This window comes from Leguminivora glycinivorella, chromosome 10 (assembly GCF_023078275.1).
Source record: "Leguminivora glycinivorella isolate SPB_JAAS2020 chromosome 10, LegGlyc_1.1, whole genome shotgun sequence".
NCBI classification, from domain to species: domain Eukaryota; kingdom Metazoa; phylum Arthropoda; class Insecta; order Lepidoptera; family Tortricidae; genus Leguminivora; species Leguminivora glycinivorella.
The window spans coordinates 19,474,954-19,488,317 of NC_062980.1; the positions used below are offsets into that span (position 1 = coordinate 19,474,954).

The 13,364-nt window shown below is 36.4% G+C and overlaps 1 protein-coding gene across 5 annotated transcripts in view; it reads right to left on the bottom strand.

Moving 5' to 3' along the window:
• The window catches only part of LOC125230060 (POU domain, class 6, transcription factor 2), a 310,978-nt gene that overhangs the window by 4,382 nt on the left and 293,232 nt on the right, over nt 1-13,364 (bottom strand). For 3 of the 5 annotated variants that reach the window (XM_048135048.1, XM_048135049.1, XM_048135052.1), the window contains 4 exons: nt 10,100-10,280; nt 6,789-6,842; nt 5,906-5,989; nt 2,174-2,310 (listed from right to left, as the gene is read on the bottom strand). In XM_048135048.1, the coding sequence (XP_047991005.1) occupies nt 2,174-2,310; nt 5,906-5,989; nt 6,789-6,842; nt 10,100-10,280 (456 nt within the window). The remainder of the gene's footprint in view (nt 1-2,173; nt 2,311-5,905; nt 5,990-6,788; nt 6,843-10,099; nt 10,281-13,364) is intronic. The other 2 variants (XM_048135050.1, XM_048135053.1) reach the window with 2 other exon arrangements.

Sequence of the window (13,364 nt, forward strand, 5' to 3'; positions counted from 1 at the left end):
TTACGGTCAGAAAGACCTCATCATCGCTTGGCGGAAAAAAATATTTACGAGTAGAAAACCCTCATTAATTGAATGAGATTGTTCCGAAATTGTTCTTGTATGGACTGGTTTTTAAAGCATATCACTGAGGGTCAATAACATCGATGCAATCTCACGAGCGTTGTCGTGGACGTGCCCGAATCATAGTATTCTCCGTTTAACGAAATATCAGTACATAGTATGTGTTGTATTGCACGCGCAGGTCTCTCACTGCCACGCAGGTGTAGTCGGACCATAACTCGACAGTATACACGCTTGTACAAAAACTGAGGAACAGCTGTCTTTTTACGCTGTCACTACATTTGGCGAATCTTCTAGCCAACATATTTGCCCTTACTGCGGTGGCTCGCCTCTGCCTGTCTATGTCCTCCTGGTCTTTTAAACTGGACAACAAGATGTGGCCAAGATATTTGACTTCGTGTACTCTCCGCAATTGAACTCCATCAAGCAAAAGAGGTGGTACATGTGTGGGCATATGTACTGCCTCCATGAGCATAAATTCAGACTTGTCCGGATTGTATCTCATGTTATGCTGGCTGGCGTATCTCTCGCATTCTGCGAGTAACTTACGCATAGCTCCCACAGATGGTGCTAGTAGGACCATATCGTCTGCATATGCGATGTGATTTATCATTTGCCCATTGATGGAGCAGCCAACCTCGGTACTGGTCAAAGCCTGCGACAGCCCATCCATGTACACGCTGAAGAGAGCCGGAGACATACTGCCTCCTTGTCTCGCGCCACAGTTTAGCCCGCTGGCTGTGGACAGACTTGACTTCCATCTTACTACGTTCTTCTGCTGGGAATACCACTTCTCCAGTATCTTAATAATTGGCGTGGGCGCTTTCCGTTCCCGTAGTTTATTCCACAGCAATTGGTGGTAAAATACAACTCAAGTGGACTTTCTATCACTACAGGAGTTGTGCCATCAAGATGCAGAACCAGGACCCTCAAAAAGTAAAATGTAACTAATTCTGTTTTATTTTTCTAATTTACTAAACTTCAAAATTTTACTGTATTTTATTTCTTCATTAGTAATAGTCAAATCAATGCAAAGTTAGCTTAGACAATTTTTTCAGATAAACGTATATCAAAGAAAGTAAGATCGAATAGATAGCACTTTCAACCTAAAACTTAGCGTAAACTATTTTATCTTAACCAATCTACCAGACTCTTGGCTTCTCTATTAATAGATTTTTTTTTGTTTACCAAAGTAACTATTCGTCTTACTGACCTTTATTTGCACTAAAACTAACTAACTATTTTATACAATGTTATATTGCAATATATATCATATCATGAAGTATTTTGCAGATATTTGTCTAAAAATATTGGCAAAACGCTACATTTTATAAATGAGTCAAAAATTAACCTTTTTTGACGCTTATTATCTCGAAAACTATTTGACGGACATTGATAAAAAAGATGTCAAACTGTTTGAAATTTAATGCGCTTTCAACATTACAAAGCAACTTTTGACCAAAAACGCATAGTTTTTTAATAAAAAAATAAAAACCAAAAAAAGTCTGATTTTTTTACTTTTTTTTTTAAATTACGAAGTTAGCACACTTCTTTTTTGCTTGCAAAATATAGTCTTACATTCCACCAAGGACTCCAAATAACATACCAAAAATCCAGCTTTACATCACACTTTGTTTTTTTAGCCGATTTTCATGTAAGATTTGACCGGTGTAATTGCCGTAAAAATAGTTATTTGTTTTACAAGGGGGCAAAGTTGTTGTTTAACCGCACGTGCCAATATTGATACCAGAGCAAGCGAAAGATTCCGATATTGAACCGCGAGCGTAGCGAGTGGTTCAAAAAGTGGAATCTTGAGCGTTGCGAGGGTATCAAGGCACGAAGGTTAAACAAACTTTGCCACCGAGTGAAACACAAAATTTTTCACCGCAACAACACTATGAAAATATGAACTGTAAAACATCAAAATAAATAAAATATTTCAATTTATTTAACGTTTATGATTCAAAATCATCATTTATACGTGAATTCCAACACCCAGCTTCGCTTCGCTCAGACCAAAAAATAGCCTCGGAGGGTAAAAATGGATCACTTTATGCCCTTGTTGTACAATCTACTATTTTGTAGGACCAGTAAATAAAAATATTTAACCTACCAGATGGATGTGTGTTCCTTTCAAAGTGCGCATTGAGCAGCTCCAAAGCTTGTGGTGTGAATGAGGTCCGTCGCTTGCGCTTCTTGCTTGGCTCCATCCCAATGAAGTCGGTCAGATGGTTTTGTCCAGTTGCATACCTGGAATTGTCATATATTCTAGTTTAGTTGAAGTACCTTCCATTTATATGTAGAGCGGTTAAAGTAGCACAAGGTTGAAGAGGTATAATTTTCCAATATTTTTTCGACGAGGAAAAGGTGTTTAGCACATATTTCCAAAATCAGACCAAATGTTGAGTAGGTATGCAACATTCGTATCAAAAATGGGCCATTTTTTTCAAAGTTGTTCACCCACTTTTTTTGTAACATGGGTATTTTTTACGCGATTAATACTCAGAATCGCGAGGTCATTCGATCCTGATAGGAGAAAAAAAAATGTCCCAAGATTTCCATACATTTTTTCGAACCTTCTATTCCGTTACCGCCATACAAAATGTATGAAAAAAATGGTCAACGGAATGGGAAAAAAACCTTGGCACGCTTTTTTTTCTCCTATTAAAATTGAAAGAGTTCGTGATTCTGAGTCCACATAAAAATTTCCAAATCCAGAAAAAAGTGGGGTGAACAACTTTGAAAAAAATGGCCCAAATAGGAAATCGATTTGTTTCGTAGTGGATATTAAGAAGTTCTTGGAAATATTCTAAATTGTGATAGCTAATCATCACTAAAAATAATCAGTTAGGTTCCTACTATAGGTATTTATTTTTATTAACCTTTGTGGTTTAATATTAAATTTAATTATCCGGGTATGATGTGTTTAAAATACCTGGGAATTTTCCGACTTACCGAAAGATACAGAGTAACTCAATATATGCTGATACTTTTTAATTATTAATTTTTGTAACTTCACAAAATGTAGTTAAAACAATATCTTACTATTGAGCCACCTGTCAATAACTTGCATGTCTTAGTTAATTTCAATAAAACCTAAGTTATCTTATTAGCCACATTACTAGAAAAACATGCGTGCTACAAAACATGCACTTATTAAATATCAATCAATCACACTGACAAGAAAGGAAACCCGATTTAATTCAATATAATAAACCATCTATTACGCCCATAAAGAATTCATACAATCCTTCACCTTACTACTTAATAGACATCTCATTATTTATGTAACAGCATTCAAATAGCGAGGCATTATGAAACCAGACCAAGGTTCATTATTTCCATTCGTTCCTTATGGTTCTCGATTCAGAAAATTATCTATCATCAGCTCTGTATAGCATGTATGTACAATACAAGGATAATATATATGTGTTTGTACTTATCGTGTTATAATTAGAGATTAGAAGAAAGTTGTAAAAACTTTTTAGACGCGGAAAATGTTATACTTTCACGATCTACCCGATTAAAATTTTGGACTTTTTCATGAAGAGAACACTATATCAAATACACTTACTACATATTAAACTGATCTCAACTATTTTTGTTACACTTTTACATTATAGATGGGACAACGCAATCGATGAAGAAGGATACTTGTACCTATCAGAAAATATTCAAAAGTATGTTTTCATACATTCTCTTTATTGCTTAAATTGGCAAAAAGCGCGAATGGTGGCTGCCCAATATTTAAATACATAACGTTATTTTCCGAAAAATAAAAGAAGGTTAGATACTGTGTGTACTTTTTATTGTGTCAAGTTGTGCAAAATTATCTTAGTTATAATTTTTTTTTATGTGAAATTAATAGAAATTACGCTTAATCTATAAAATTGTGAGAAACCATCAAGTATAGAATTTTTAATGTGTTCGAGGTGTCCAAATTTTCCAAAACATTGACGAGAGTAATTTGAATTGATGCCGTTTCTTAAAAATAAAACTCAGTTGTCAATATAACGCGCAGGTTTTTAAGTTTTGTATATAAAAACAGAAGCTATCTGATATATTTTTGTATCTCATGAGCGTAGTTCTCCATTATTTCAGAGAGATTAGATCTTGGCCTAGATCTTCAGGTTTTTTAGGTAAAGCTTTGTAAAACTTGAGAAGTTCTTTTACACTAATGAAGGCGAGTTGTTTTGTTTTCTTTCTTTTTTTGCCTAGATAGGTAGTTTTGTCAATCAGGTATAAAAAGGCATTCTTTACTTGTTTGACAAGTTTGCACAAATATGGTTTCTGCAATTAGTAAACGTACTTCCTGCACGGTATAAAAACATCTTATGCAATAATGTATAAAATTAAATAAAACGGCAAATGTAAAATGAGTTTAACTACTCGTAGATGTACTAATATTTATCAGTACATTCGTGTGAATTTTTAAACTGGCTGATACCGATGATTGTGCTAAAATCACGGAAGCTGGGTAAGGTCACAAAAATAATTACATACTTCAAAAATCGCCAAACCAAAATAATAAACTAGTCGTGTGCTTATTTTTATACTTTTATACCGATACGTGTATTATTTAATTTCTTTATCTGCAAAAATATATTTTAAAACTTTTTCTTATAGGTTACCTACTGTTTGGAGCTCAATCGCTAAGCTGACGTAAACTTTCAATAAAGGATTGCAAATAAATCGTAATGAAAACGGGACCACCGCCATACTCGACATACGAAATGTAATTAATATGTCAGAGAAATTCGAATAGTTTTTGCCTTCCGTTTCCATCGTTATCCATCAACAATAGATTCTTAAAAATAATGAGCCTACCCAATATTAAGTCAAGGATCGTTAAAGGTGTGTCTCGTTAAAAATTACCACCAAGCGACGGACGATTGCGAATTCATCGCAAGATTTGCAATGTAAACTTGTCCCGGTGAATGGGGATAATGCATTTTAATGGATAAATGTTAAGCTGCTGAAGAAAAAAACGCGGGGTCTGCTCTCTCAACGGGATGGCCGTGTTTGTGTCGGACTTTTTACGGAGAGGATTCGTAGTTTGATCAAGTTTGAAGTGCTGGCAGCCGATTTTATTGTTTTGTCCCGATCATGTTACAAGTTGTGCTATTAGTTCAACATTTTAACTCGAAAAAATATTTCCAGTTTCGTTCTGTTTGGTTTTCTCTGAAAAATAACCAACTGTCGGAATAAACTGACGATTTAATAATAATTCTCAAACTTCCCGAATGTTAATAATTAGATATGTACTACGATTGTGATATAAAAAATGATATTTTAAAAATTACGTTACGTTCACGTGCAAAAAGCAAGAACAGTGCTGAAATAACTACGTCTACAAAAGTGAATAGTAATATATGTTTAGTTTTAGGCACAAATATAATATAGAAGGTATCAAATGCTTAATATTTATTGGGACCATTCCAAATCGCAAAGTGAAAATCAACTTTAGACGCATAGACTTTAAGTTGAGATTCATCTTCAACAAAATTGCCGAAATCAGAAACATAATATAAATAGCAGTAGTCTAAAAACCAGTCATCAAAATCTCAAGGTACCCAACTATAATGTAATATAGATATTTATGGTTAATAGTAAAACATCTAGCCGCTGTATTCGAGTACTTGCTACTCAAAGAAAACGACTATACCGGTGACTATGTTCCTAATTTCGGTTAGTAAAATAAACCCATAAACTTATTAGTAACGAAACAAAGCCTAGCCGATAAAGCGGTAGTTAGTCCAGATTTGAGAAATGTCTTTCATAATTTGCTAAGCGTTACGGGCCAAATATCACGTTCACGGCACACCATATCTCAAACAATAGTTACCTCTCTTCAGCTTCCTTCATCCAACGTTCGAGCACCGGTTTGATTTTCTGCGCACTTTTTGGTGTTATATCCAATTTCTCAAATCTGTATCGAACACAAATTTAATGTTAGATTTTTACTCGCACCCGCTCGGAAACTAAGCGGAAAGCGGACCCGGACTAGCTCTAACTAACATCGCGGACAGGACATTGACATCGTTAACTAGTATAGAACAAAAAACAATAGCCAATTTAGGCCCGGGGTAATCAGTTTGATTAATACAGAACTCGGCAACAATAAAACAACGAATTCAATTAGAAACGAAAGGTAACGTATGCCAATGCCCTGGCTTTGAATTGCGCAAAATGAATAAAAAAATAAGAGTAATGAAATAATACATCATGCTAGATTAGAACTGATGAGATGAACAATAATAGTGTTAAATTTCTCATAGCGATTAGTCATAGGAATCGGGCCGACATGGTCTGGTAGCCAGTTCCTTAATGTACACCGCGTTTGTCTTAACATCAAAATGAAAGAGTCGGGCGTATGATGCATGGCGCCTTTCTGTAATTACTCGTATGCAAATACGGTACGTGTGAAAAGGAAAAAGAAAAACGTCCAAACGAGACCGGTAATTACATATAATTATATGCGGCATACATTCACGAATGCACGGATCGACGATCGAGATAAGATTACATTAAACAGCGTTGAAACATTTTGATTTTAAGACATTCTACATGTGGACTGGTCCGTACTGGAAGCGTGCTTAATGCATGTACATAAGTATCTCCGAAATAATCTACACCGAACATCGGGAAGTGAGGTTAATGATGTAAAGTTCTGATGAGGATGATTTTGGAGATACGGGAGTGTAGGGGTAAAAAAACAAAACACGTACATGTTTTGTTGCTGTGACGACAGCTGAGCTGCTAGCATCTGCGAAGCCAGGGCACTGGGGACGGCAACAAATAATAGGTTAGATTTGTCATATTCAGTGAATCATCTCCCAGGACTGGGAAACAACAGTTTGTGCCGAAGTCTAGTCAAAAGTCCTACTTCGTCGTCAACTATCGACATAGAATTTGTCAGCGTCTTTGTGACAGGCGACGAAGTAGGACTTTTTGCTTAGAAACGACACATTTATTGACAAGAATAGAGCCGCACGCTTGTTCTGCCAAATGACGATGAATAAGTATATACACCTATGTATGCACTTCTGGCGACCTGTCATCGGATTAAGATGCGTAAATCTATCTGAAGGACACATGGAGATGGACCTATAGATTATCAAGGTTTCCAAGATAAAACATCTATTGAAGAATTTTGAACACAATTCTTAACATTGAAGACCGATGAAGACGGTGAACACATCAGCATAATGATTATCATAAGTATAATCATGTCAGTGTATCGGGCTGACGTGTCAGAGTCATGAAAGTGTAATCCCTTCCGACCTGGCCTAAGTTTTAAATTCATGTGTATCATTCAAATCATACGGACATACAGGCGCCTATTTGTAACTTTATATGTAGGGGAAAAGATGGAAAGTTTTGAAGAGATACAATAAGCCATGCGGCCATAGATCCAAAGGATTCCACTGAAAGTCAGACCACCGGACGGCAACGGCCTGTCAATTTTAATAATTTATGGCCTGCGGACTGATTGTCAGTAGGTCCCTCATTCTTAAATGTACTATACCTACTTTTAAACGTTTTCAAATTAATTATGTAAGTCTATTCGGTCAAGTTTGATGACTTGGAATAAATATTAAAGCCTCACAAATTTGCGTTTAAACGTAATTATTATTGTAACTTGTTAAACTTTAAACTTTGGAACAGCAAACTAATTAAATAAAGTAAGTAGTCTATGAGTATTCTCGACTAACTAGTTTTGATTATGCTTTCTTAAACTTCGCGTTTAACAAAACCTTCAGTATTTCTTTTAAATTGTAATAAAAGCTTTTGTTAAAGCAATTGTAAGGATTTCGTTATTTCTGTTCATTAAATTGGTACATACTATAATCAAAAGGGGTAACTACCATGTCACGAAGCAAATTGGAGGGAGTCGAAAGAAAAATTAATGGAAAATGAAATCACGACGGGACAAAGACAAGAGAATTCTACTCTTTTAATTACACGAAAAAAGTAATTACGGCAAGATAATTAATTAACTGGAACAGAAGTAACGATTAATGATTTTATTATACGAAGGAGGTCGCTGAGGGTGGCTGAATTGAAATTTCCTTCGGCCTGTGCCGGTTGCCGTTTTGCATCGAAATTCGATTTGTTCGTAGAAAACGACGTTTCGAGCGATTTGATTTGATTCAATTAAACATTATGAGCATGTAATTCGGTTCAGAGGTGAATTAACTTTCAATTTACATGTAGCCGGGCCTTATTTATTTGAAATTAACTGAGTCTAACACAGCTTGTGTTCTCGTGTGCGAGTCCATACTTCTAGAATTATAGCGCAAGTTGTTTTAGACTATCTGAACTTTTTAAGTGTGACAATGGATCGAAAAAATAAAAAAATATGTCGAAAATAATAATAATAGAACGCTCCCGTTCCAAGCGGAGTAAAAAATGGTGTAAACCACGTCATACTGAGCGCCGGAAGCCGTCCAAATGGTAATTAATTAAAAGAATTGTAAGCAATGAAAGGAAGTCATGCTGTTTTACAAATCACTTCAATTAACGATATTAAAAAGTTGGAGTGATAACTGAGCGACTTGGCCCGCGTGACGGCGTCCCCTAAAAAAAGGTGATGAATTAGAGATGTGTCAACCCGGTTTGCCAACCCGGTTCAAACCGAGTTAGGCTCAACTCGGCCCGACTCGGTTTGACAGTTCACCAAACCGGTTCCAACGAGCAGACGGAACGCAGCCGAACGAACGTACCGATCGGTCCCCCTCCCACATGACTCAACTCGAAAATGTTGATAACGAAACCGGCAATATCGGTATCGGAACTGCAAGCCAGCGAGTGCAAGCAGGATAGCTGTACTTTCGCGCGGAAGTGGCGCCACGGCCAGAATCTGAAACACACTCCCGATCCGCCCGACCGTGCTCGCTTTGGTTTGAAATCAATTATAACAGATGGTGCTCTTTTTCCTAATAATAAATGGGGAAATATAACAGTTTACAACTGTAATTAAATGCTCCCGCTATTCTGCCGTTGCCGCCCGATATTCTGTGAATTCTGTCTCCGTTACGAATATTTTGATGAAATGAAATATATTTATTTGCATTAATTTAGTTTCAGTTTAGCTCGTTCAAACACAACTTTAATTTTAAATAAATAAAAAAACACACGTTTATATCATGTGTTTCGGGCATAACTTGACTCGACTCAACCCGACCGACTTGATTCGTGTTCAATTTTGACGAATCGCTTCACACGGGCCAAACCTAACCGCTACATTAATACGCTAAGGACCGTCGTAGCAACTCGGTTTGGTCAAACCGGGTTGAAACCGGTTTACGTAGAAAATCAAACCGTTCAGCCCGGTTTGCGATATTTTCGGTTTGGCACATCTCTATGATGAATATTTAAACCTTTTTTGTCTGTCCCTCAGGGTTGCCTGTTGTGAAAATGTTGACAAGCGTGCGACTTTATCTTGGAGATTACAATTTATTTTCGACACTCGTCCACTTGGCGTCTTGAGGTGATGTATCAGTTTAATTAAGATACCATTAACGCGCTCACTAGCGTCACTGGTAAATAAGTGTGACTTAATTAAACGATAGATATTTAAAAGGGTCGCTATGTTCTGTTTATTGTTTTTAAGTACTATTTGAAAACCTCAAATTCGTATTGAGTTTGGGTGCATAAATTGACATTTTTGACAAATCCAGCAATGTAAAAACTATGCATACAATGGCGATGACCTCAATACTGTACGCAATCTTCAACCTCATTTTGTACCTTTTTACTCTTCGAGTGTCAATGAGTAAGATATTATCTTAAATATCTATCGTCAAATTTAAATAATCACAATGCATCACTTAGCAAAAAAGTAAAAATTAAAAAGTGGCAACATCATAGTGTCGTCCCGTCCCTGTTAAACTCACGCAAACCCATATTTTAAATAATATTGATTTGAAAGAGACGATGTTGCCACTTTTCAATTTTTATGTGAGACTGTAGTTATTGCTATTTACCAGTGGCGCTAGTGTCGTCAATGAGCATAAAGGGAAATATAGAAAATTACCTGCAAATCGCGCTTTGGCTGTAAGCCGGACCTTCAGTGACGGACAGGGCCTGCCCAACCTGAGTCTGCGTGAGGCCTAGCCCAAGCCGCCGCAGCTTGAAAGCTTTCGCGAATTCCTTGATGTCTTCTAGGTTGATACCGTCCACGACGTTACTGGAGGACTGGCTTATTGTTGGTTGATCTGTTGAACAAGCAATGTTAGTAAATTTAATCGAACATTTAAAAAAATAGGATAAGAGTTTATCCTGCGTGGTCACAAGTTAAGAATTTCAGTATCCCTTTACCTCCCATGGGTGTTCTAGACTGCGGGGATAAGGGCTAAATTGTGATGTGGGCGGTTGGTTAATAAACTATAATTGCAATTTCGTTTTCTTTTAAGTATTTATAACCCTTATTCCTCAGAGTGGCACTGAAACTGGAGTAGTTGTGCTTTTGGGAAAACAAGCGCGATTTTAGGTATATGGCACTTTAGTCTTGAAATTTGATCAGCAATATGCTGTTAAATTTATTCGGTGCATTGGGGTAGTTTCGAAAGTCACATAAAAATCACCATTATTTCCATCATTTCAAATATTCCCCTTTCGAAATTACCGGAGCATTTCTGTGCTCCGAAATTATCCCAATGCACCCTAATTTGAGTTCATTCTTAACACTATAAGAACTTGACTATGATGAAACCCATCAGCGTAGCCCTATTCCACCATAAAAGGGTTACCCGTTATAACGTCTTTCTAATCTTCCATCCCTCAAAACTGGGGCATTTAGTCGTTAAGCCAGCAAAATTATAGCCAAGTTTAGTGGGCAATTTCGAGTAATTAGTCGATGGTGGATCCTAATTATGCGTGCTAACGCCGTTAAGAGACGGAATCCTGAACACACGGTGTATGCTTGAACGCCTTCGCTTTCTGAAGCCAAAATGGCGTCGAAATCATAGAGAATTGAGATATAATTTTAAGCACTTGTGTTTTTCGAAAAAAAAAAATAGTTTTAAGCGTTTTAAACTTATAGGTAATTATTTTCCTCAGTGTACCTAAGGTACCTCTATTATTTTGACTTACAGCAAGCCCTGCAATCGGAATTTAAAAAAATAGGTTAAATTTAATGTGAGTAGTTAGGTACTTTGAGCTTTTCGTACAACTTTTAGCAAAGTCGCTCAAGTTTTAGCAACAACTAGTACTAGAAAACTAGTACCAGGCATTAGTATAAAATAAATAGTGTAGTACCCAAATTATATTGGGGCATTTTCAAATTTAGGACCCCCCCCCTCATTAGTGTAAGTTGTTAACAAAAATTAACTCACTGTCAGTTTTCGTCACAAAACTGACAATGAGTTAATTTTTGTAATTAAGCATAAAATTTCAATAAGAATATGGTTTTTGTGTTAATTACATAAACTTTAAGCGATAATCTACATTCAAAATGTGAAAAAAGTAAATTTATAGACAGATTTTATGCTTAATTGTTGTCATAAAACTGACAGAGAGTTAATTTTTGTTAACAACTCACGCTAATTGGGGAGACCCGAATTCAGAAAATGCCCATTGACAAGTTTAAACACATGTACTTAAAGTCAAATATGTAATTTCAAATAAGACCATAACTTGAAATTGTGTGCGCGCAGATTTACAGATGCAATGCGACATAAGACACAGATAAAATTCTCGATTTCCAAATCATAAGGATGTCGCCTCCAGGGGTGCTACACTCCTGATCTCTAAACCAAGAGTACAATAGTTTAAGCTTCGTAACCGTATCGTAACTAAGTAGTTCTTCCTATTTATCGATCTTCTGTAGTGGTGCGACAGAGCCAGACTGCGTTTTGATCGCCACATAGCGTCACTTCGGCTAGGACGTAGTAGTTCCTATTTTGAGGTAATCTAAACACAACTGGCTTTCTCGCGCTATACAGATAGATAGACATGCTACCGCGTCAAAGATTGCCATTTTGGCTAGAGCCCCTGGTCCCTTGCTTAGCTAACCAATGACAAATTACTTCCCTATCTCCCCCGCTAGTTTAAGTAGTAGTCTGCATCAATTAAGACAAGGTAGGGTTGGTAAATTGGCAATCGTTCCTCCATTTACCGGCACAAAATGCTCAGACGATTTCTAATTTCGTTTTGTTGTATCGATATTGTTTTCGTCTTATAAGTAATAAGTTTAGGGGGGCTTAATGAATGGATAATGTAATAAGTGGGTATTGGTATATATAGGCATGCTCATAAGGTGTATGTGTGTACCTAAGATGAGGTGAATACCTAATGCGAAAAAAACGCTGGTAACTGAAAAGAAGACTACTGCAGGAATAGCATTTATGTACGTACGTACGTAGGAGTTTTTCTCAAACAATTGCTCTGTTGTAAAAGGAATGTTAACTACGGTTTATCGCGTTGAATATATAATTACATTAGAAACACAGAAAACAGTGACTTAAGTCAGAAAAATAATATCGGAAGTATACCTGTAAGAAACTAAGGTATCCAACTAAGATTATGTAGAGTTGGGGGGAAGAGGACTATGTAGTTTAGTGGTAAAGATGTTAGCCGCGTAAGCTGAAGACCCGGGTTCTATTCCTACTTCGGCCACCGGTGAATGTGGTAGCACTTTTAAAGTATTATATCTATTTCAGATTATAAACTAGGGTACTTATATTATATCAAAATATTAAATACATGGGTTGTTCGTTACATAAAGTCATGAATTTCAACAATCCATGAATTTCAACTCCTTGAACTTCCAAAGTCCGTTCCCATCTAAAATATATGCGCCTTTAAATTCGGAACACCCAAAGTATCACGAATTCATTGAACAACTGATCTCGCATTTCGTTACCATAATTTGAAATTGCTAAGGCTTTTTCAGCCAATTACAGACGTTGCGTGATAACAACTCACCATTAATTAAACTCCAAAGATAAAGTCAATTGGCTAAGCGTAGACGAAATTCAATAACAATAATGCATCAAGATACCGCTCTGTTAATTGTTTAATACATGTAGTAAATTAATTAGGAACGATTATAGTTCGCGTGTCTATCTGTCTGCGTTCGGGCGCCATTTGTAGTAATGCGTAAAATCAATTATTGTGAATGCTTTCTTTCAACATTAGAAGGTTACTTACCTTTGACTCCGAGCGCGTGATTCTAATACATTTCCCTATTAGTTTCATTCGAAATTTCTCGAACAATACTTGAATCCACTAATATCGGATTTGCGTTTAGAAGCGTCTTAATGCCGAATTCACATGCCAACTCCATGCATATTTAAAAA